Here is a 23,010-nt window from a genome sequence, read left to right as displayed (position 1 = left end):
CCGAGACTTCCTGGCCCCGCCACTCTCTCTCTGACAACCAGCCTGGGTGTAGCTCCCCCACCCACTGCCCCAGTACAGAAGAGGAAACAGTGAGCTCCGGCCCTGGGTAACTGACCCTGGGTCACCCCGAATGTCAGCGACATTCCAGGGCTTCTTGGCCTCAGAACCTCTGTTGGCCCAATGCAAACCAGCCAAGCTTAGCCCGGCGGCGGCTCACCTGTCTGGGCTGTGGCCTTAGGTAGGTAGCTCTTCCCCCAGGACACACCTGGCTCCTCCAGGGGACCGCCGACCTGTTCAGACCTCTCCTGCGGCTGAAGTGCCCTCCCCCACCTCCCCTCCCCACCCGACCCCTGCTCACTGGCTCAGCAGTGAATCAAACCCAAACCGGGGAGGACTGGGCTTCAGCTGGGCACCTAGGACTCTGACCTCCCACATCACCGAGTCTGGGTTTCGTCCCCGCTCCCTGGCGCCTGTCTCCAGCTTCCCGCCGATGCAGACCCTGGGAGGCAGCAGTGCTGGGTTCCTGCCACCCACGCGGGACTCCTGGATTTGGTTCCCAGCTCCCGCGTCAGCCCCTGCGGTTGCATGCATTTGGAGAGTGAGCCAGCAGTTGGGAGTGTTTCTCTCTCTCTCTCTCTCTGCCTCTCAGATCAATACAGAAAAGTCCTAATTCTCTTTTTAAAAACCACCCCAGACAAGTGTGTGGCCTAGCAGCAAAGACTCCGGCATCCCGCACTGGGTGCCTGCGTGCACTGCCTGGCTCCGGCCGCCTCCGGCTTGCCCAGGAGACAGTGGTAGCTCAAGCGATTGGATTTCTGCCACCTGCATGGGGTGACCCAGATTGAGTTCCTGACTCCCAGCTGAGGCTGTTGCAGGCATCTAGGGGTGAGCCAGGGGATGAGAGCTCTCTCTCCCTCTCTGTCTCGCAATTTTTTTTTTTAAAGCCAAGCTCATTTGTTACAGTTACCTGCTACACCACAATGCCGGCCCCGCCACATTTTTTAAAAAGTCAGGTATTCTCAGAATCCACTCTTGATTCTCCCAAATAGGTGAGAGAACACGCTTCATCTCGTGATTATCAGCAAGTTAGAGTCACATTTTTATTAAAGGTTATAAATTTTACAGTAAAAAAATGGACAAGTGACAAATGGCAGAACACAGTTTTATCTTTTTATTGTTAAAGTCAATTTTTAAAATCTTGTTTAATAATTGGCTCTTTCCTTTTTTTGGGAAAATGCTGCTTTATTTTTCTTTTTTCCATTATTATTTGAGAGGTGGGGGTGGGGGACATCTGCTCCAGGCTGAAGCTAGGAGCCAGGATCCCAAACCTGGTCTCTCACATGTTGGCCAGGACCCAAATACCTGAGCCATCAGCCACAGCCTCCCAGCGTGTTCATTAGCATTAGCAGGAAGCTGGAATTGGGAGCAGAGCCAGGACTCTCACTCAAGTACTCCAAACCAGAGTCTTTTTTTTTTTTTAAGATTTATTTATTTATTTATTTGAGAGGCGGAGTTACCAGAGAGAGGGAGAGTCAGAGAGAGATCGTCCATCCACTGGTTCCCGCCCCAAATGGCCACAACAGCCAGGGCTGGCCCAGGGCAGAGCCAGGAGCCAGGAGCTTCTTCCTGGTCTCCCACACGGGTGCAGGGGCCTAACCACTTGGGCCATCTTCTACTGCTTTCCCAGGCCCTCAGCTGGCAGCTGGGTTGGAAATGGAGTAGCAAGGATTCGAACTGGTGCCCATATGGGATGCTGGTGCTGCAGGCGGAGGCTTCACCTCCTATGCCACAGTGATGGCACCTAGAGTCTTGAAAAAATTTATTTATTTATTTGAGGGGCAGAGTTACATAGAGAGAGGGACAGACAGAGAGAAAGAGATCTTCCATCTGCTGGTTCACTCCCCAGATAATCACAATGGCCAGTGCCAGGCCAGGCCAGGCCAAAGCCAGGAGCTTCTTCTGGGTGTCCCACGTGGGTGTGTAGGGGCCCTAGCACTTGGGCCATCTTCAGCTGCTTTCCCAGGTGCATTCGCAGGGAGCTGGAAGCTAAGTGGAGCAGCCACTCCTGCTGGAGTTGCAGGCTGCTGGCTTAATTCGCTGTGCAGAGCACAGCCCCCAGCGTCATACATTATTGAGTTTGGAGAAGCCGGGCGGGAACCGGCACAAGGGGCCTGTGCTCTCCCCAGCTGAGCAGAGGAGACGCAGAGACATCTCAAGCACACAGCCTGATAAATAAGGACCAAAGAAAGCCACAAGAGAGATGGACACTGAGCACCTGCCTGATGGACGACGGGACAGCAGCAGGACTGAGGGGGCGTGGCAGCTGGAAGGGCCAGGCCGGGTTCACAGAGCTGGCGGAGGGAGGCTGCGGCGGCGGCCGAGGGGGAAGGGCCAGCACTGCTTCAGCAAACTGGGCTCCCTGGGCCGCCCCAGCTCCGTGACCTGGGCAGGTCCCTTTCCTCCAGCCAGCCTGTTTCCTTTTCTGCTGAGCAGAGTGAAAACACGCCCTTTGCTCGCACCGGGGTTTGCGCGCCCCGAATCTGGCACTGCACCTGTTTTTCTGGCACACCTGATTGTGCAATGCCGGCGTCTTACAGCCGCTGAGCAGCGAAAGCGGAAACACCCACAGGGTGCTCCTTGGCCCGCACTCGGGCCCACCCACGGGCGGGAGGCGCCCGGTACCGGGAAGCGGCCGCGCCCTGGGCCTCTGCGCGCCTGGCTCGCTCGCTCGGGGGGCGCCTGGTCTCCTGCCATCCGCAGCCTTGGGGACGAGCGCGAGGCCAGGGAGCAAGCAGCAGGGCAGCAGCCATGGCTGAGCCGGAGGCCGTGGCCGACGACCTGGACGCCCTCATCGACGACCTGGACTACCTCCCGGGCCACTTCCACCTGGAGATGCAGCTGAACTTCGAGCCGCGCTCACCGGAGCCGCTGCGCATCCGGGACCTGAAGCTGCAGCGGGAGGGCCTGCGGCAGGAGCTGGAGCTGGCCGCAGCCTCGCAGCGGCCCGCCGTGCAGCACCTGCTGGGCACCTTCGCCTTCTACCTGGAGGAGCTGGACGAGGCCCGCGAGCGCTTCCTCCAGGTGGCCCGCGAGGATCCGGACAACCTCAACGCCTGGGCCAACCTGGCGCACGTGTACGGACGGCTGGGCCAGGAGGAAGAAGAGGAGGCGTGCGCCGCGCGACTGGCGGGCCTCATGGGCCTGGCGGAGGACCCCGAGGCCGCCGGGGACCCCCAGCTCCGCGCCGCGCGCTGCCTAGCGGAGCAGGGCTACGCGCACGGCTTCGACGTGGGCTGCGCCAGCGCGGAGGAGCGCGCGCGGGTGCTGGCAGCGGGCATCGCGCTGTACGACAAAGCGCTGGGCTACGGGCAACAACAGGTGGGTGACGCCCCGCATCGCCCCCGAGCTGGGAGGGCTCTAAGCTCGTCGGGATCCCTTTCTTCTGCGGAGATGCCCCCGCGCTCAGCCCAGTCCTTGCCTGAAGCTTTGCTCTCCTGGGCTGAGGAGTAGACCCCAGCGGGGCTGCCTGCATGCCCAGGTTTCTCTTTTGTCAACATTACAAATCCAACCTGGCCAATTCACGCTCTTCCCTGCAAGCACTGTGCCTAGCCTTTGCACACCCACCCAAGTAAGAGGCTCAGCCAGACATTGCCAGAAACCTGGGCAGCTTTCCTCCCTCTCCCTCGACCCGGACCCCAGCCATCCAGACCTCACCTCCTTTCCACTGGGCCTGGGCTCCCTCATATCTGTAAGGTTATGAGCACCACCCCAGCCTCCTGCTGCCGCCGGCCCCTCCCGAGCCCTCTCCTGCTGCACAGGTGCAGTGGCTGCCACCCTCCCTGGGCACCTGCCCTCCAGCTTCCCCCTCCTGTCCCATCCTCCCCTCTGCTGCCCGATCGTGGTGCTCCACCCTGTTGGCCACCCTGGCAGGTGCATCCTGGGCCCTTGGCGGGTGCTGGAGGTCCTCCGTGCTCTGCCTCTCCACCCTTCCTCTGCACACTGCCCTTCCAAGCCCAGCTGTGTCACCATTCTTGTCTTGTTCCCCATGAGCCAGGACTCCTTACAGCTCACCTCGTCCCTTTCTTAGCTGCTTCTTGGTGTGCTTGGGCTCCACCCGTGCCTGGAAGGTTCTCTTCAGCCTCAGGTTTGTCTCTGATGTCCCCTCCTCCAGGTGGGCCAGATGCCCGCTCTGGGCTCCCATAGCCTTGCTCCTACTGTCCACTTGCAAAGATGTCTTTCCAAGTCAACCCGGAGTGTCTGGGAGTAGGGAGAGTGTCCGCCTGGTGTACCACTGCCTACCTGATGGCTGGCATGGGGCCTGGTACACAGTGGCGGTTGGTGACTGCACCTTGTGTGGTGTGCCTGTGTGCCTCATGGGGCTTGGCACTAGGCAAACGGTATATTCGTTATCTACGGCTGCAGAACAAATACGCCCAAAACGTTGCAGCTCTAAACAATAGGCATTGTCTCATCGTTTTTGTGGTCGGGGATCTGGGCATGGCTTAGCTCCCAGCCTCGGGGCTGGGGTCTCATCTGAAGGCTTGTCTGACACAGGCAGCCTCCGCCTCCCAGCGAGCTCTCCTGGCTGCCGGGGGTGGGCAGCTCCCTCGCCCCCAGAATGTCTCGTTGCTCTGGCTGTGTTCTGTTCCTCAGGGCCAAGGCACCAGGCACAGCCCACTCTCAAGGGGAGGGGCTTCCGGCAGGTCGGAAATAGCAGGAGGCGCTGGCTGCAGGGCGGCTGGTGTGGAGGGCGTTATCCAGGGTTACCGAGGAGGGTACTGCCGTTCAGAGGGGCGCTGTGACCTCCGCGGTGGCACAGCACGGGCAGGCTTGAGCTCGTTCTGCCGATGTGTTCAAGTGTCTTAGATTTGGGGCGTGTCAGTGACAGCAAGTCGTCACGCCCGTGTGCTGAGTGTGTGCGTGGCAGCAGACCGCGGAGTGTTTGAGGCTTAGAGAGCCTGGGCCAGGAGCCAGGAGGCCCCAGTTCTCATCCCAGCTGCCACACAGCTCACAGTGACAGTCTATCCTCTCTGGAGTTCCCAGCCGGGGAATGGACTCGCGAGGGGGGCCTGTGCAGCCTCTGGGGTCCTTTGCTGCTCCCCGGAGCAGGGGGAGGCACCGGGGGTGGGGAGCTTCCTGGAGCTGAGCAGGAGGCAGAGAGTCAGGGGTAATGAACAGACCAAGGGCAGCCCCTTCCTTCCTGCCACCAGTCAGCAGGGCCGTGGTGGGGTTCCCCCTCGAGAGAGAGTGTGGCAGGGTGCCCAGTGTCCCAGGGTGTGGCTGCCAGGCTCGGGCTGTGTCCTTGGGCCTGGCCCTGCAGCCGCTCTGCAGTTCCACATGCAGCAGCCATGGTGGGCCCCACACAGGCCCCAGGAGACTGGGGATTTGCTGTCCCCAATTTGTCATCTGAGGCTTGGTTGAGATCTCGCTTGTCAAGTGCCTGGCACACAGAGCAGGTGCACCAGGGTGGGGATGCTGACACCAGCCTTCTTCGTCAGGAGGCTGAGGTTTGAGTGGCCAGCGCTGTCTGACTGTGCTCTGTGGTTTTGCACGCATCCCCTCTGGCCCCAGCGTCTGCTTCAGAAACTTCCCGACAGAGCCCTCGGCCTCAGGCTTGTTGTGTGATCCCCCCCAAGGATAGGTGAGCGTGCCCATCACTGAGTCGGTCCTGGGCACGTCCAAGAGGCATTTACTGGGCATCTGAACAAGTATTGAGCACCTACGGTGTGCCAGGTCCTGTCTTGAAGCAGCTCATGAACGCAGGGAGAAGCAAACATTTGGCTCCTCATGAGCCCCTCCCTGTGCGAGCAGAAGCCAGAGAGACAGACCAGAGATGAGTGCACAGCTGGCTGAGGTCACCAGCGCTCACCCCCCGCCGGGGCCCTGTGACAGCCATCTCTGAGAGCTGACAGTGGAAGTGCACTCTGGGGACACAAGGACCAAATGTTGGCAGAGACCTGGGAAGTCCTGGGTCGTGGATGCAGGGACAGTGACGGAGAGTTGGTCAGCAGCAGGGGCTGAGGGAGGCTTCCGGAAGAGGCCAGAGCACACTGCTGGGAATATGGTGAGGGTGCTCCCAGCAGGTGCATGGTGTGTGCCAAGGCCCTGTGGTGGGAGCCTGCAGCATGTGATGGTTCTAGTGATAGCTGACCTAGAGCAAAGGATGGGGCCTGGAAGGAGTGGAGCCCCAATCCTGGTGGTGAAGAGCACATAGTGGGTCTGCAGGCGGGTTCCTGCATCTCCTCTTACTGCCCATGACCCTCAGTCCCAGCAATCCTCAACTACTTGCAGTTCTCCAAGCATGCTGAGCTGTCCTGGTGCCTGTGACCAGAAAATGTACTCCACCTCCTCCTTAAAGGTTTCCTCCCCACAACTGCACACAGGAATACTAATGACCACCTTCTTTGCACACCTTCCAGCCTTTATCATAGTCTCGCAGTCCCAGCCTACAGATGTGGGAAGCAAGGCACAGCAAGGCTAAGTTAGCAGAGGTCGCGGAGCTAGTGAGTGACAGCTGGATCCACTCCACCCTGCTCGTTCTGCAGAGATCAGAGAAGCGGGGGTGCGATGCATGTATGCAGATGGCTGGTGGGCGCTGAGGAGACACCGCTCACAGGCGGCCCCTGGGAATCATAGACAGAGGGAAATCTGAGAGAGCTGCCATGGGCCAGGGAGCTCCAGGAGGGTGTAGTCATGGCCAGGGTGGGAGCCGGGAGAGGGGCAACAGGGGGTCCCCCAGCTGGGAGGGCGTCCACCCACAGGAGTGCAGCTGCCCTCTGTGTGCTGCAGCCAGGGCCTTCCCATCCCAGCGAGCAGGGCCAGGACCCTTCCAGGAAGGGCCAAGTCCTTGGAGCTCCGTGCTGCAGAGCTGTGATCAGCTGCCTGGATTGCAAAGAGAAATATCCGAGGACGTGAGTTTCCGGCACATGCTCCACAAATTGGCAGAGTCTGTGTGTGCATGTGTGCTCTGTGGCTTCCTCTCTTTGCCCCGCCCCCCACTTTCTCTTTCTTGAACTATGAGGACATGGAGGCAGACGGCTCTATCACACCTCCCCCGCCAGCTGCCCCTCCGCACACCTGGTCCCAGGTGGATGCTTGGTAGCAAATCTCCAGGGTGAGTGGGTGTTGAGATCCTAAGCTATGGGGAGGACAAGTCAGGGCAAAATTTGGCCTCCATCACCTTTCACTTCCCTGTGCTTTGCTTTCCTCATCTGTCAAATGGAATTCTTTTTTTAAATATATATTTTAAAAGATTTATTTATTTGAAGGGCAGAGTCACAGAGAGGCCAAGGCAGAGAGAGAGAGAGAGAGGGAGGGAGAGAGGTCTTCCATCTGTTGGTTCACTCCCCAGATGGCTGCAATGGCCGGAGCTGAGCCAATCCAAAGCCAGAAGGCAGGAGCTTCCACCAGGTCTCCCATGCAGGTGCAAGGACTTGGGCCATCTTCTACTGCTTTCCCAGGCCATAGCAGAGAGCTGGATCAGAAGTGGAGCAGCCGGGGCTGGAGCCATAGCTCACTTGGTTAATCTTCCTCCTGCGGCACCAGCAGCCCATATGGGCACCAGGTTCTAGTCCCAGTTGCTCCTCTTCCAGTCCAGCTCTCTGCTATGGCCCGGGAAGGCAGTGGAGGATGGCCCAAGTGCTTGGGCCCTGCACCCGCATGGGAGACCAGGAGGAAGCACCTGGCTCCTGGCTTCAGATCAGCACAGCGCCGGCCGTTGCGGCCAATTGGGGAGTGAACCAACGGAAGGAAGACCTTTCTCTCTCTCTGCCTTTCTTCTCTCTGTGTAATTCTGACTTTCAAATAAATAAGTAAAATCTTAAAGAAGAAGAAGAAGAAGAAGAAGAGCAACCGGGACTCGAACTTGCATCCATATGGGATGCCGGCACTTCAGGCGGTGGCTTTACCCACTACGCAATAGCACTGGCCCCTCAAATGGAATTCTAACATCAGGCTGAGAGGGGTGTATGTGCTGTGAGTGGGGACTGTGAGAACATGCAGTGGGGATCTACTCTCTCCTGCTGCCTACCTGCCCTCCGGCCCCTATCCAGCACTGTGGGTTGCTCCTTAACAGAGCCATGCCCAGCCTCTGGCCCCTCCAAGTGGTTTTCCCCTTGATGAGGGGGAGTGGATGGATTACATTTTTTCCAGGCTCTTGCCTTGCACCTAAAGAAGCATTCTGTGTACAGGCATGGATCTGGTGCACAAAGTGATAAAGCTTTTATTTAAAAAGTGAGGAAAATGGGGCTGGTACTGTGGCATAGCGAGTAAAGCCACTGCCTGTGGTGCCAGCATCCCATATGGGTGCCGGCTCGAGTCCTGGCTGCTGCATTTCCAATCCAGCTCTCTGTTATGGCCTCATAAAGCAGTAGAAGATGGCCCAAGTCCTTGGGCTCCTGCACTCACATGGGAGACCTGGAAGAAGCTCCTGGCTCCTGGCTTCAGATCAACCCAGCTCCAGCTATTGTGACCATCTGAGGAGTAATCCAGAGGATGGAAGATCTCTCTCTCTCTCTCTCTCTGCCTCTGCCTCTCTGTAACTCTGCCTTTCAAATAAGTGAATAAATCTTTAAAAAAAAAAAATAAAAGTGAGAAATGAACATACACACACACACACACATGAGCTCATGCACACACACACAGATAGCATGAGCTGCCCCCACAAAGAAACCTCTGTCATGGGTGGGCCCCCAAGAGAAAGGGGGTTGGGGAGGGGAAGGAGACTGAGCACCCAGCACCTCCTGCAGTCGTGGTCTCTGGCGGAAGAGAGAGCTCCGCTCAGTCATTGGCCTCCTTTAGGAGGTCGGAGGTGGAGCCGTCACAGCCATAAATCCACCTGGGAGTGTTGTGACACCTGTGTGAAATTCCACATGGATCTTGATATGGATTCCCATGGCGCCTTCCCCCCAGGTCCCGGATGAAACAGATGAGTTCCAGGAAAGGGGGCATTTTAAAAATTTTGTTTTAAAGATTTATTTATTTATTTTGAATGTCAGAGTTAGAGAGAGAGAGAGAGAGAGAAATCTTCCATCTGCTGGTTCACTCTCTAGATGGCCACAATGGCCAGAGCTGGGCCAGGCCAAAGCCAGGAGCTTCTTCCAGGTCTCTCATACGAGTGCAGGGGCTCAAGCACTTGGGCCATCTTCCACTGCTTTCCCAGGTGCATTAGCAGGGAACTGGATCAGAAGTGGAGCAGCTGGGACTCGAACTGGCACCCCTACGGAATGCCAGCACTGCAGGTGGGGGCTTAATCTTCCATGCTACAGTGTTGGCCCCAATTTCTTTGAATCTTGCTCCACATTAATTGCTCCTCGAAATGTTATTGTCTCACACCCTGGGATCTTCTCTGTGCCAGGCCTGGTGCTGAGACAGCAGAGCTGAGGAGAGCCCGGTCTGCCCGTGGACAATGCACGACTCTCAAGTGGTGGCTTTACCCGAAAGGTGGCATTTTAATTGACAAGTGGGCAGATAGTATTATACATGGGGCAGGGCTTGTGACACCCGCCTTCGTGATCCCAAAGTAGCTGCCTGCCTATCCCATATCACGATAGCGAGTGAGCCTCCTGTCCTGGGCCTCTCTCTGCTACGAACTCCACTGCCCGTTCCTGCCACTGTCCAGCAGGGGCCTCAACACTCAAGAGGAGTTGTGACCATTGTTAATTGATCTGAATAACAGCTTGAAGCCTTGAAATTCCTATTATTTTATAAAAGGTTTTATTTTATTTACTTATTTTATTTGAAAGGAAGAGTGACACAGAGACAGGGAGAGAACAAAACAGAGAGATCTTCCATCTGCTGGTTCACAACTCACATGGCTGCAATGGCAGGGCTGGGCCAGGCTGAAGGGAGGAGCCTGGAACTCCATCCAGGTCTCCCACGTAGGTAGCAGTGGCCCAAGAACTTGGGCCATTCTGTGCTGCTTTCCTGGGCACATTAGCAGGGAGCTGGATCAGAAGTGGAGTGGAGCAGGCAGAACCCACACTGGCCTCTGATATGGGATGCTGGTGTCCTGAGTGGCAGCTTAACCTGCTGCGCCACATCAGCCCCTCCTCTTATGGTTTAAATAAGGTAAATTGAACATCCATTTCTCTAACAAAAGGATATCTCTGCCCAAAGCCAACTCAGTTTCCTTCCCCTTTCCGCAAAATATCCGTGTCTAGGCACACACGTGCACTTCCCACAAGTGTGCATCCCACACATGCACACGCGCAGGTGCTCCTAGCTGCTCACTCCCAGGGCAGGCCCTGGGCAATAACAAGACCCGTCCCCACCGTGGGTGCCTGTGACCCAGTGCATTGATTTTATTCAAACCCTGCAGACATGCTGCTGAGAGCTGTGAATCTCCCCAGCACAGGGTGTCATAGGCTCAGCGAGAGAAGTGATTCCCCCAGCCTGACCAGAACCCCTCGAGTGTCTGGGTCTCACTGGGCAGCTGGGCAGCAGGGCAGGGGCGGTGCTGGCAGGTGTGGGCCTTCCCATCCATCACCTGCCCAGAGGCCTGGGGACCCGGCGTGAAGGGCTGGGAAGATAGTCTAGGTCAGCAAGCCCAGGACGCTGAACACACACACACGTGCACACACATGCACACCCATATGAACTCCCATGTGCACACACATGCACACACACAGTTCTACAGTTGGAGTGGCTTGATTTGGCTCGGCTGGAAAAGGAGGTGGGTCGGGCTGGATGATGAGCTGGGCACCAGGCACGCTGAGGCTCTTCACAGAGGATCTCATTCAGTCCTCACTTTGGCAAATCTGACCCGTGAGCCCCATCCTACACATGGGCAAGCTGAGGCTCAGAGAGGGGTAGTGGCCTGCCACAGGGCACACAGCCACACGTGCCGGCAGGACCTGAACTCAGGTCTGTGGGAAAGCACAGCTCCCCTGAGGCTCTGGCTCCACCCTGCTTTTCGTGACTTTCTTTGAATATTTATTTTCATAGTATGTGAAAGGCGGGGGTGGGGGCAGGAGAGAAGAGAGAGAGAGAGAGAGAGATCTTTTGTCTGTCTCTCCAAATGCCCACAACAACCAGGGCTGAGCCAGGCCAAAACCAGGAGCCAGGAAGTTAATCCAGGTCTCCCATGTGGGCATCAGGGAGCCAAGTCCCCATCACTCGCTGCCTCCCAAGGTGTTCGTTAGCCGAAAGTGGGACCAGAAGCGTCGCTAGCCGGGACTTGGACCAGGCACTCCGGTACGGGCTGCAGGTGTCCCAGGTAGCATCCTCACTGCTGCACCGAATGGCGGCCCTGGCTCAGCCATCTGATGGCCTTGGTGCCACTTCTCTTTGGGTGCCTTCTGAGTGTGCTGCTGCTTCTCTCCCACCTGCCTTGTTACTGCCCCTCCTCCCTGCCACAGAGCCCCAGAGTCGCAGTTGCTTTTATTGACATCTGGCCCCCGGCCCCTCCAACAGGAGAGAAGGCCATGCACAGTAAGGGTGCAGGGCAGCGCACAGTCACCGCAACAGGGGGCAGCCACAGTGCAGGAGCTCCACTGGGACCCAGGGTAAAACGGGCTGGCCCTCTTCCACTGGGCACAGTGGGGTAGGGAAGTGGCCAGCACCAAGCAAGGAGGAGCCACAGGACCTGCATCTACACGGCACACCAGGACAGAATGGAAGCGGCCTGGGGGCCTGCACTCAGTCTGCTCGAAGCCTGGATGTGGAACAGTCCAGGGCGTGGCACCCAGCCCTCTAAGCCCCTCCGCCCTCTCCAGCAAGCCTGTGGCACGGGTTGGTCACACGGGATCGTCCGTGGGTAGATGCAGAAGCTGAGCCAGGGACGTCTCCGGGACCCCAGCCCTGTGTCCACACCACACACCCGGATGGCGGGAACGTGAGCTTGGATGTGCCCTGCCTGGCAGCAGGCGGGGCAGGAGCAGAGAGGGCCTCCTGTCCTGGGCGCACAGGGGACATTCCTGTCGTGCAGGCAGGACGAATTCCTAAGGCTGCCACCGCAGGACTTGCATTTCTGCCGCGTCAGCCCTCACCGGGGCCCGGTGATGAGATGGAGGAAACGGGCGTGGGAGGGTGGCAGATCCGAACTTGAATCCTGGCACCTCTGCCCTGGGCTGGTGGCTTCTCTCTCTGTTCCCTGGCCCGGCACAGCAAGGAGGAGGAGGCGCTGTGGCTCCAAAGGCTGTGGTGCAAGCCCTGTGCCCACAGGTGCACTGTGACAATGTTTCTCTGGCCTCCTCTTACGCATCCCCCCAGCGCTCGGGAACTGACTGGAGCATGGAGCAGAGCCCAGCGTTCTCCAAGGGCAAAGTTCACATTGCAAGGCAAATATTTTCCTTAAAGACTCACAGGGCCCTGTCCAGCCTGCTCAGCTGCACAGGAGACGGCTGAGCCGCTGCAGCTGCATCGGGAAGGAAGTTTCTGCTGAAACTTCTCAACACAGCGGAGCCCCGCCTTGTCTGGGGCCGCCTCTGCCCCTCACCTGCCCTGGTACGGGCCTCACCCGCGTCCTCCTGCCACTCTGCCAGATCGCAGGAGCCGGGGTCCCTGAGGACTGCGGTGTGTGGCTCTTAGAAGAACCAGATCTGCCTGCCCGCTTCGCTCCACTCCTCACGGTGTGACACAGCGAGAGTGCAGAATCCTGGTTCTGGGACTTCAGCGCGCAGCAGAGGGCTGGGCCAGGCTCAGCAGGTCAGGAAATCGCCCTTGTGTCCGGTCCCCATGTGATGCTGCTGCTGCTGCTGGCCTGGGAGCCCCACTTGGAGAACCACTGGGTCTACAGGAGTCAGGGGCAGGGAGCCTGTCTTCCAGGCTCTGCCATCTTCCATCTGTGCCACTCTGGGCCCCATGCCCAACCACTCTGTGCCACCATTACCTCCTCTGTAACTTGCCTCAATAGCACCCCCTACCTCATAGGCAACCCTTGAGAGAGTCAGATGGGCTAAGGCAGATAAGACGCTGTGCCTGTACACAGCAAGTGCTCCATAAAATGTGGGCTTGGTAGTGGGGCAAGGAGAACACCGGCTCCAGGCTGCAGTTCAGGCCTGCACACTGGCCCTGTGACTTTGAGGAACCATCCTGTCTTAGCTTTCCCGTCTGCACTCCACGGGCAGTGATGCCCACTTCACAGGATGCACTGAGATCAGGTGGGATCTGGGTGAAAGGCCTTGGCAAACGCTGAGCACTCTCTGTACCCGGGTGTTGTGGGAGGAACAGGAACTTAAAATCAGAGCGACCTGGCCTGAAACGGTCAGGTTAAGTCGGCAAGTCTCTGCTTCTTTCTGCCTCAGTTTCCCCTCTGTGCAATGAAGACAACAATCGCCAGGCCTCAGCGGAGCTGGGAGCACCTGAGAAGCCCTCACCCAGGCTCTGTCCCTAGCTGCCACCATCAGCCAGAACCCAGCTCTACAGATCTCACTTGAGGGTCTGCAGGGGTTGTCCAGATTCCTCCCATGAATCTGCCACGGAGCAGCAACCTAATCGGGCCCCTCTCCAGCCAGAAGCCATGGCTCCCAGGCTGGGCGGCCCCTCTCATAGACCACGGGCTCCCCAGCTCACGCACTGTGGCAAGTTCCAAACTGGGGCAGGAGCGGGGAGTGGGGCGTCCTGCCCAGCGCCCACCCAAGATGGGAGTCGTAAACCCTGCAACAGAATTCCTTGCACGCTAAAAGCTTTCTTCTCTGGGAACCTTCTTGTCCAGGAGAGAGCAGAGCAGCCTCCAGCCTTCTCCGTGAGGGGCGGGGCAGCCAGGGGCCTGTTGAATTTCCTTTAACTGTACCACAGCACAACATGTTGCCCCTGGTAACAGCTCCCGCAGCTGCTTCCCTTCCAACCAGAAGAATTTTTATTAGACAGCCCATTTGGGGGCCAGAATTGCCTAGCAGAGCCAACAGCCTGTGCCGGACTCGAACCCAGGCACAGTGAGGCCACTGACCCCTCTGAATCCCACAAGCCCTCCTGTCTGTCACTCTCACCTGGAATGTGACCGGAGACTAAACTTATTTTTTTTAAAGATATTATTTATTTATTCAAAAGTCAGAAAGAGAGAGAGCGAGAGAAAGAGAGATCTTCCATCTGCTGGTCTTCTCCCCAAATGACCACAAAGGCCAAGGGTTGTCCCTCATCCAGCCAGGCCTGTGGGACCCCGGGGCCCTGCTCTGTGCTCTATACTCGCTCTCGCCTGTGGCCACACCCCCTCGTCAGGAGCAGGCTCTGTGTGAGCCAAGCTCCCTGCAGGCCTGGGGCCAGAGGCCTTGGGGTCCCACAGACATGCAGCCAGGCAGCCTGAGGCACCCCGCACCTTTGGGCCCCTAGTGGTCAGACCTTCACACTACTACAGCTTTGGCCAGCCTGGCCCACGGAAGGGGCCCCATGGATCCAAGTTTTCTTTTCCCTTCCCAGGCCCTGCAGGAGCTGATCCGGCATTTATCCCTGCCTTTTGGATGGGAAACGACCCGCACTTCTCAGGGATGCCCTCAACATGAGGGGCCTGTCCCTCTCTCCTCCCAACAACCCATTGCCACCTAAAGCCCCAATATACAGATTCGCACCTAAGTCACAGGCGTGTCCTTTACAGGGATGTGTATGAAAAGCATGTCTTGGATCCTGGCATGCCACAGCTCTAACTCTTTCCATGGCTCCCCACCGCCCTGCCCATGAGCTCCAAGCCTGCAGTCTGGCCCCCAGGGGCCATCCTAATGTGCCCTTGCTGCCTCTTCCTCCCCTTGCCACGGGGCCCCAGGCTGCAGGGCCGCGTGCAGATCCTCACGGGCTCCCTGGGCTCCTGCACCTGATCCCCATGCTGCCGCGGTGCCTGTCCTCCCAGGGCCCCCTGGCTGAGGCCTGCTCCTCCTTGAGGACCCTGCTCTAGGGCTTTCTTCTCCAGGAAGCCTTGGGGACCCTCCTAGGTTACATAAACCCCTCCCCCGGGTCCCCACAGCCTGCGAGATGGGGGGACTCCCCTGAGGTGGGACCCACCGTTGCTCTCCTGGCTTCACCTGCAACCTGCAGCCACACACACACTGGGAGATGCCGTCTCCGGGCCTTCCCTGGGGCGTCTAGGCAGGCACCCTTCCCAGTGGGATCCCCCACTCTTCTCCTCCCTCCAAGATCATCCCAAGGCTCCCTAGAGCAGCTGCAGCCACAGCCTAGCACCGGCCAGCACGGGCTCCCCCGCCCTGCTCACACATCCTGTGCTCTGTGCTCACCCACGTACCTCTCTCCTCACTTGCTGCACCTCTGCTCAGGCCCAGCCTCCACCTGAGAGGCCTGGGTCCCCAGCCCCACCCTCCGAAATGCCGCTGTACCTTGACCCTCCGTTCTCTGGCCAGGAGAGGCCTGTCTGCCCTGCTGCACTGTGTCTGCATCGTCCTCTTGGCCTTGACCGACTTCGGTCACACTACACTCCCTGGCGACCTGGCGTGGCGAAGGGAGCATGGGCTCTGGAGCTCCACAAACAGGCTTGGAGTCCCAGCTCTGACCATCTCGGGCTATGTGACTTTAGGCAATTCACTCTCTTTCTCTGTCTCAGTTTGTTCATCTGCCAAATGGGGCTAACAGCTCCCTCCCAGGTGTGCTGGGAGACTTAGACAAAGGAGGGCGTCAGGAGCCTGGCCCACAGCAGGCACATGGCCAAGTCCTATGACTAATGCCTGGGTCACCTCCCTAGCCAGCTTGGGAACCTGTCTGGGTCAGGGTGCAGGTGCTGTTCCATGCCACATCCCAACCCAGGGCCTCCCACCACAGGTGCTCAGAAACAGAAGGAGCAGCATGCTGCTGGGGGGAGAGTGGAGGGCAGAGGGACTGGGGTGTGTGTGTGTGTGTGTGGCCGCAGGGGAGGCTGGTGAGTAGCAGAGCTGAGATCAGCAACAGGAGATGAATGCAGAGGGAGGGGCTAGGCCCGAGGCAGAGCTGCTGATGTGCACTGGGGGGTTTTATTGGTTTTCATTAACATTCCATCCTGAGGCAGAAGCAGCTACTCCCATAAATAACGGCATAAATATTTTATTTGCTGCCCAAGTCGGTCTAAATGCATGGCGAGGCTGGCAGGAATCGCAATGAGAAAGCAGTGCAGGGGGTCCCGGCTCGCCTGGGACTCACTTCACGTGCCCCGAGGGGCTTCCCTGGGGAGGTACCAGAGGAGGGTGGGCCCTGCAGGGCTGGGCCTGGATGGGGCAGGGCTGGGGTGGGTCAGAGGACCAGAGTGTGCGTGCGGGGAGCCAGGAAGCATCTCCCACACCTGCTCTGTGCTGGGCACCTCGCTGCAGCATTCACACAGCTTGTCCCGTCCCCCACCCTGTGCTCAGAGAGTGTAGTCACTTGCCCAGGGCTGTCCAGCCTGCCACTGGCGGAGCCAGGGCTACAATCAAGGGTGTGTGAGGTGTTGTGTGAGTGGGGGGCCGCTTGCACCATGGCCCCCCATACAGCAGCAGGCTGGCCTTTGCTCCTCCAGGTCCCCGTGGAGGAGAAAAGGGGCTGGTACTTCACCATGGCAACACTCTTCATCAGGTTAGACCCAGAGCGGGTGGAGGCACCTGTGGGAGGGGGTGTGGCCTGGCACCCAGGCAGGAGGCGGGTGGGAGGAGGGGCGGGCAGCAGTGGCTCAGCCCATCCCACCAAAGGGCTTCCGAAGGCACCAGTCCTTGCCCTGGGCTCCAGGGAGGGCGGGGAGCAGGTGCCGACAGCCCCATCCTCCCCTTGGCGGCCACAGGCTTGACGGCATCTTCCTGGAGCTGGGCACCGAGGAGCAGAAGAGGCTGCCTGCCTTCAACCGCACGCTGGCTCTGCTCCGGCAGGTCCTCAAGTCCTCGGACCCCCAACACCGAGGTAGGGCCCTAGCGGACGGCCTCTGCCTTTCCTCCCTGCCCCACGATCCATCGGCCCACCCGCCAGTGGCCTTGCACCCCCTCTGGCACAGTGTCCCTTCCCTGGTCCCTGTTTCTTCCTCCCAGCTCTGGCCTGGTGTTACCTCGGGATGCTGCTGGAGAGGAAGGACACCTTCTCCACCACCCCCATGGGTGTCCATGACTGCGGGTACTCGGGGACTGAGCCCCTGGACTGCTTCGGCAAGGTGCGTGCCCCGCCACTCCCATGCTGAGAGGGGAGCACCCTGGGCACCAGCCCTTCTGCCCAGAGCCCACTGCTTCTGCAGGCCTCGCCCCCCACCATCCTCTCTTCACACCACACCCAGTGCTGCCAGGGCACACTCCTCCTTGCTTGCTTAGACCAAGACCCTCTCCAGGCCCAAACTGGCCAGTGCCGCCCCACCCTCCTTGGTTCACACCCCAACAGGGGGTTGCCCGCCATGGCTGAAGGGTCCCCAGGCAAGTCTCTGAGAACAGGCAGCAGCCACTACCCATCAGCTACATGCAGGGGAGGCGGAGGCTGACGCTGGCCCCTCCTCTCCCCTGCCCCAGGAAAATGGGGCACATACACTGGACAGGGGGGGTCTTCCTGGGCTCTGGAAGAGGGTCTTGTGCTGGCCACTACCAGTGGACCTGGCAGAGAGCTTGGCAATGAGTCAGGCTCCCGGGGGTCATGGTCTGAAAGGTTGGTTTCCTGGTGTGGCTGAACTCGCCAGCAGGAGGGGATGGGGCAGACTGGGAGCAAGAGTACTGTGGTGGTGCAGCGCGAGTTGGCTGGTTCTGCTTCACAACCAAACTGTCTGCTCTTACCCTCCTCCCTCACCCAGGCCATTGAGATTGCCAAGGACCAGCCGCCCATCCTGAACCGTCTGGCCAAAATCTTCCACTTCCTGGGAAAGCCGGATATGGCCATGGGCACCTGTAACATGGCTCTGGATGTCCTACGAGGCCCAGAGCTCAACTGGCAGGCGTACTGCACAAGGGCCAAGGTGGGTCGCCCTGCAGCCCCGCCTCCCCCTGCCTTTGGGGAGAACAAAGGCTGCGGCACACATCTGCTGCCAGAGCCCATGCATCCTGAGCACCAGCCACCATCTGGGCACAGGTGTTCTGCAGGGTTGTGGAGGAATGGAAGGGCAGCGTCTCCCCCCACCGCAGGAATCCCATCCTGCTCAGGGAGCCTGCAGCCCCCTCTGGATTAACCCGGTGCAGTCACACTGACCGGAGTTGAAATCTGGCCTCTGCACCTACTGTCATGGGGCCTGTGGCAAGCCTGTCCCCATCCAAACCTCAGTTCCCGAATCCGTAAGCCTGGGACAGAAACACCGATGAAGCGGCAGCTAACACCCAGTGCCTGGGGCATAGGAGGTGCCCTCGGCAGGCAGCGGAGCCTACCTGAGGCAGTTCACAGACAGCCTGGGCTCACATCCTGCCTCACCACTGCATGCAAAATACTACTGCCCAATTTCGGAGGCTCGGTGTTTTCCTTTTAGACCAGAGATGAGAGCGCCCACCCCAGAGAGCTGTCAGAATTACACCCGATTCTGTCTGGAAAGCTCAGCGCAGAGCACACAGATGAGCTCCTAAGCACCTGACTGCTATCATTGGCTCCAGCTGTGACTAAGTCACAGCCCCGTGAGCCCCCACTGCCCTGTCATTCAGTTCTGCCAGTTGCACATTTAGGTGAGCGCCGCCCCATCCCAGATCTGCCCTCCGCAGCCTCCACAGAGCCCTTCTGCTTGGGGACAGAGGTCTGGAGCCCCGAGTTTTGGTCCAAGATATTCAGCCCATCCCCTCCACACATCTGCTCCCCGCTCTCCACTACCTTTGCTGCCAGCTGGTAGCAAATCTGCTCCTGGTCTTGGTCTCAAAGGCTTAATTCCTTTCCAGCAGGTGCCAGGCAGGAGGCTCCTTCGCTGTAGCTGATGTGGTTATTATTATCAGTAATGATGGCAGCCATCGTAGTAGTGAACAACAGCACATTTCTTTAAAATTCTGCATTTCGCCAAGCATGCTCATGGTTGGAGTCAATCCTCGGGGAACCCCGCTGAGCGAGGCCAGGCACGTGCTGTTCTACACGTGGGCGCCAGGAGGCAGTGATCCTCCCTAAGGTCCTACGTCCGGGCAGCAGGAATGACAGCCTTAACTTTCCTCATTCCACCATCACCTGGTGTCGCCAGCTCGCTGCTCTTTTGGCTCCAAAGGACAGGGCACCAGCGAGGCGGGAACAGAAGGGAAGGGCCCCCGCGGGCTCTACCTGCAGAAGCCTCTGTCCTTGTGGGAACCCTTAAGCCAGAACCGGGCTCCACAACCTCTCCACCCCCTGCCCCAGGCTCCCGCCCCACTCACTGCATGCCTGGGCCTCCGTCTGGAATGGACACTGCTTCCAGAATCCACCCTGGTGACGTGAGCCCCTCACCTGCGCTCTCTGTCCTCCTCCCCTCCTGGGCACCTGTCACTCCCCAACCCTCCCTCCCTCACTCTTTACCCACTCTCCCTGTCCATCTTCTCCCTCCCCAACTCAAACAGAAGCTCCAGGAGCAGGGGGCTGTCACTTTGCTCTCTTCTGCACCCTCTGGAAGGAGACCGTCCAGGCACACAGCACCCTTTGCAGAATGTTTGCTGGGTGCAGGGAGGAACGCAGCACCTGCCAGACGCTCCCAGTCCTCACAGGAATTCCCTCAAGGAAGACGTTAGTGACCGGGTTTTTTTTTGTTTGTTTTGTTTTGTTTTTAAATGAGATTCCCACAGGTCACTGACTTAATCTAAGCTGCCCCCTATAACAGGTCATGTGGCCGACAGTGGGGGGGCACTCAATACTCAGCATTTGTCGAATGAATGAGTGGATGAAGGAGCTCTCCCTTCATCCCAGCCCCCGCAGCGTACACCCAGGGAAACTGAGGCCCAGAAAGAGCGAGCGGCTTACCCAAGTCGGCACTAGAGCAGGACCTCGGCCTCCAGGCTGCCTGCCACTTCGGGGAATCCCCGCTTGCCACACACCCTGGCTGATGCAGAGAGACAGGCCGGCTTCACGTGGTGGGGGGGGGGCAGGGCGTGGCAGCGTGGCAGAGGCCCTTGCGGTGGGGGGGGGGGTGCACTTTCCCTGAGCTCCCTCTGTCCGCAGATCCACATCAGAGCCTACCTGCAGGAGCTGGAGCGGGCCAAGGCGGGGCTCGGGGGCGTGCCCGACAGGAACCACCTGGCCTGTGCCAAAGCTGACCTGGAGGAAGTGGTCAAGGTGTGTCCAGGCCTCAAGACTTACCTGGACATCGGCCAGGTAAGGCAGCCTGAGACTTGGGCAGCCGGTGGCTCACTAAGAGCCTACTCTCTCCTGCCAGGCTGCGCCTGGGCACTGTGGACAGAGGAGGGCATGCCTGCTTACAGTACCCATCGCCTCCAGCCAGGACGAGGACTGAATGAGAATGGATTCAGAGCAGGGCCTGGCTCTTTCTAAGCCTCAGCATGACCCATTATTATTATTGCTGTCATTTTACTCCGGAAGTGCCCAGAGGTGACAGTATCATAATTTTACATATGAGAAAAGTGAGTTCCAGAGAGGGACTGGCTCAAGGTTACACGCGGCTTAGAGTGGAGGGGCTGGAACTGTACCGTCCCATGGGGTGGGGGAGAGGGGACGAGGGAAGGGCCCGGGTCGCGCAAAGGCGAGCTCAGCCCGCCGTGCCCGCCGCAGGTCTACTACTACATGGGCGTGGACGCTGTGCAGGAGCTGCTGGCCGTGGACGAGGCGGCGCTGAACCAGGCGCTGGTCTTCCTGGCCAAGGCCGGCGAGTCGGAGCTGGGCGCCTCGCTGCCCGAGCTGCAGCTGCTCCGTGGCAAGTGCCTGCGCATCAAGGGCGAGGAGGCCAACGCGGCGGCCTGCTTCAAGCGCGCCGTGGAGCTGGACGACGCGGGCTCCTGCCACACCGAGGGCTTCGGCTGCCTGCTCGAGGCGCTGCTGGCGCAGTGGAGCCAGGCGCAGCTGAGCGACGCCGAGCTGGGCCGCGAGGTGGACGCCTGGCTGCGCCGCGCCCAGGGCAAGTACCCCGCGGCGCGCCTGCGCCAGGAGCTGCAGCGCGTGTGGCGCGGCCACACCCACGAGGTGCTGGGGCTGGCGCGGGCCTTGGTGGCGCAGGGGCGGCCGGCGCTCGTGCGGCTCCTCTTCGAGACCATGGAGCGCGAGGGGGAAGCTGTCGGGGCGCCGCGGGGCCGCCGGTCCTGCTCCTGGTGAGCCTGTGAGCCCCGCCCCGTCCGCAGACGATTGGGGCCAGGGCCTGGCGCTCGCGACGGACCGCCCTGCCATTGGCTGGCGCCAAGGTGAACGGAGCCAATCAGATTCTACCTCGGGCAGTTTCAAGGGCCCCGGTGAGGAGTGTGGAGGAGACCCACGTGGCCGAGCAGCGGGAAGCTGAAGACCGAGGGACAGGATCAGCCGCGAATCTTCCAAGAGAAGTAAAGGAGCTGCCTCCGTTGTGGCGGTTTCCTCGTCCCTGTGCGCAGTCCGAGGCCTGAGTGTCCGTCTCAAGGTCCCCCAGAAGCCCTCTATCCTTAGAATAAAACCCCTGTAAGGCGGTGAGTGGTTTCCGGTCCTGCCGAGGGAGCGCACGGTGGCGGGGTGAGCTACACCTCGGCCTGGGCGCCCAGGGCTCTTCCCGCCTCGCTGCCCGCCTTCCACGGGCCGTACCTGGGCTCTCTGAACGGGAGCGCCACCAGAAAACCTTCCCTGGCTTCCCTGTCTGTGGGGGAACCTGGGGCCCCGCCCATTAGGCAGTGCCATCTGCTCCTGTTCTTGAACCTTCTTCAAGACAGTGAAGAAGACGTTAACACTGTGCATTGTTGGAATCACAGCGGTGGCATCTTTCACGTCAGACTCTGGTGCCTCTCAGATCCCATGGCCCTACCCTCGAGAGCTGATAGAAGGCAAAGCTCCAGGCTGAGGCCTGGCCAGAGACATGACCACAACCCCAAGACCCCCTCAGTGGCTTAGCATGGCTTCGGCATCGTTTCCTTTTCCGGAGACTTAAGCTGCATGCTCTGCTCATATCCCTGGCCCTCAGACGTGACCGAGGCCAGGCCAGCACGCTGGCGCTGCATCACACACGTCTCCATTGCTGGATGAAAGACAGACCGAAGTGCAGTGCCTTGGAACTCCCCCACCCCTGCCCTCCAGAGTGATGGATGGGCAGTGGCTTGCCTGAAGCTACCTGTCCCGGGCTCCCTACCCCGGACCTCAAATTTGTTTCAGCATTTTTCAGGTTTGGAAAAATACTAATAAACTGGCCAGCAGAAAAGCACAAATTGTTTCTGGGTTAAAGGTCCGTGTCCCTTGTCTCATGGGCCGTGACACATGCCAGCCGCTGGGATGGTGCTCTAATGGTGGCATTGAGGTACCTCTGAGATCTGGACAGTGAGCCCACCCACCCAGAGACCCCAAATTCCACCTCACTGCTGAGGATGGCTCGCCACTCTGGTTGGTTGGGGCCCACACACAGGGGCAGCACACACAACCCTCCCCACTTCTTCTCCCCCAACTCCATCCGTTCTCTACCTGACCTTGACCTATGAACCTCTCTGTTCTTGAAATAGAAGAACTGGATTTGGGGCTGGCGTTGTGGCACACTGGGTCAACCCACAGCCTGCAATGCCAACATCCCGTATGGATGCCATTTTGAATCCTAGCTGCTCCACTTCCAATCCAGCTCCCTGCTAATGTGCCTGGGGAAGCAGCAGAAGATGGCCTGAGTGCTTGAGTCCCTGCATACATGTGGGAGACCTGGATAGAGTCTGGCCCAGCCGCAGCCATTGCAGCCAGAGGAGGGAAGCAAACCGGAGGATGGAAGATCTCTTTCCCTCTCTTTATGGCTCTGCCTTTTAAATAAAAAAAAAAATCTTAAAAAACCCTGAATTTAAGGCAGTTTTCTGGCAAAATTTGGAAGTTGGTAAAATTCCCCTGTTTCCCCAGACTCCTGGTTCATTTTCCTCCTTGCCTTTCCTGTTCCCAAGGCCAAATGTTTTTCCCTGTACTGCCCACCCCACCCCCCATCAGTAAACTTCCTTTCTGATGCTCTCCTTCATGCTGATCAGAGAAACAGTTAACAGCCAGCACCGTGGCTCACTAGGCTAATCCTCCGCCTTGCAGCGCCACCACACCAGGTTCTAGTCCCGGTCAGGGCACCGGATTCTGTCCGCGTTGCCCCTC

At 59.1% G+C, this 23,010-nt stretch overlaps 1 protein-coding gene across 1 annotated transcript; it reads left to right on the top strand.

Moving 5' to 3' along the window:
• The first annotated feature begins 2,768 nt into the window (after positions 1–2,768).
• TTC22 (tetratricopeptide repeat domain 22) lies at positions 2,769–21,042 on the top strand. Its single transcript, XM_062193357.1, has 7 exons — positions 2,769–3,378; positions 16,406–16,461; positions 16,664–16,779; positions 16,905–17,023; positions 17,645–17,806; positions 19,939–20,091; positions 20,506–21,042. Exons 1-7 carry the CDS (start codon positions 2,809–2,811, stop codon positions 21,040–21,042), a joined length of 1,713 nt encoding a protein of 570 aa, XP_062049341.1. The 5' UTR covers positions 2,769–2,808.
• The last annotated feature ends 1,968 nt before the right edge of the window (positions 21,043–23,010 follow it).

The sequence above is a fragment of the Lepus europaeus genome, chromosome 5, assembly GCF_033115175.1.
Source record: "Lepus europaeus isolate LE1 chromosome 5, mLepTim1.pri, whole genome shotgun sequence".
In the NCBI taxonomy this organism is placed as follows: Eukaryota; Metazoa; Chordata; class Mammalia; order Lagomorpha; family Leporidae; genus Lepus; species Lepus europaeus.
This window is presented reverse-complemented; position numbering and strand designations above follow the sequence as displayed.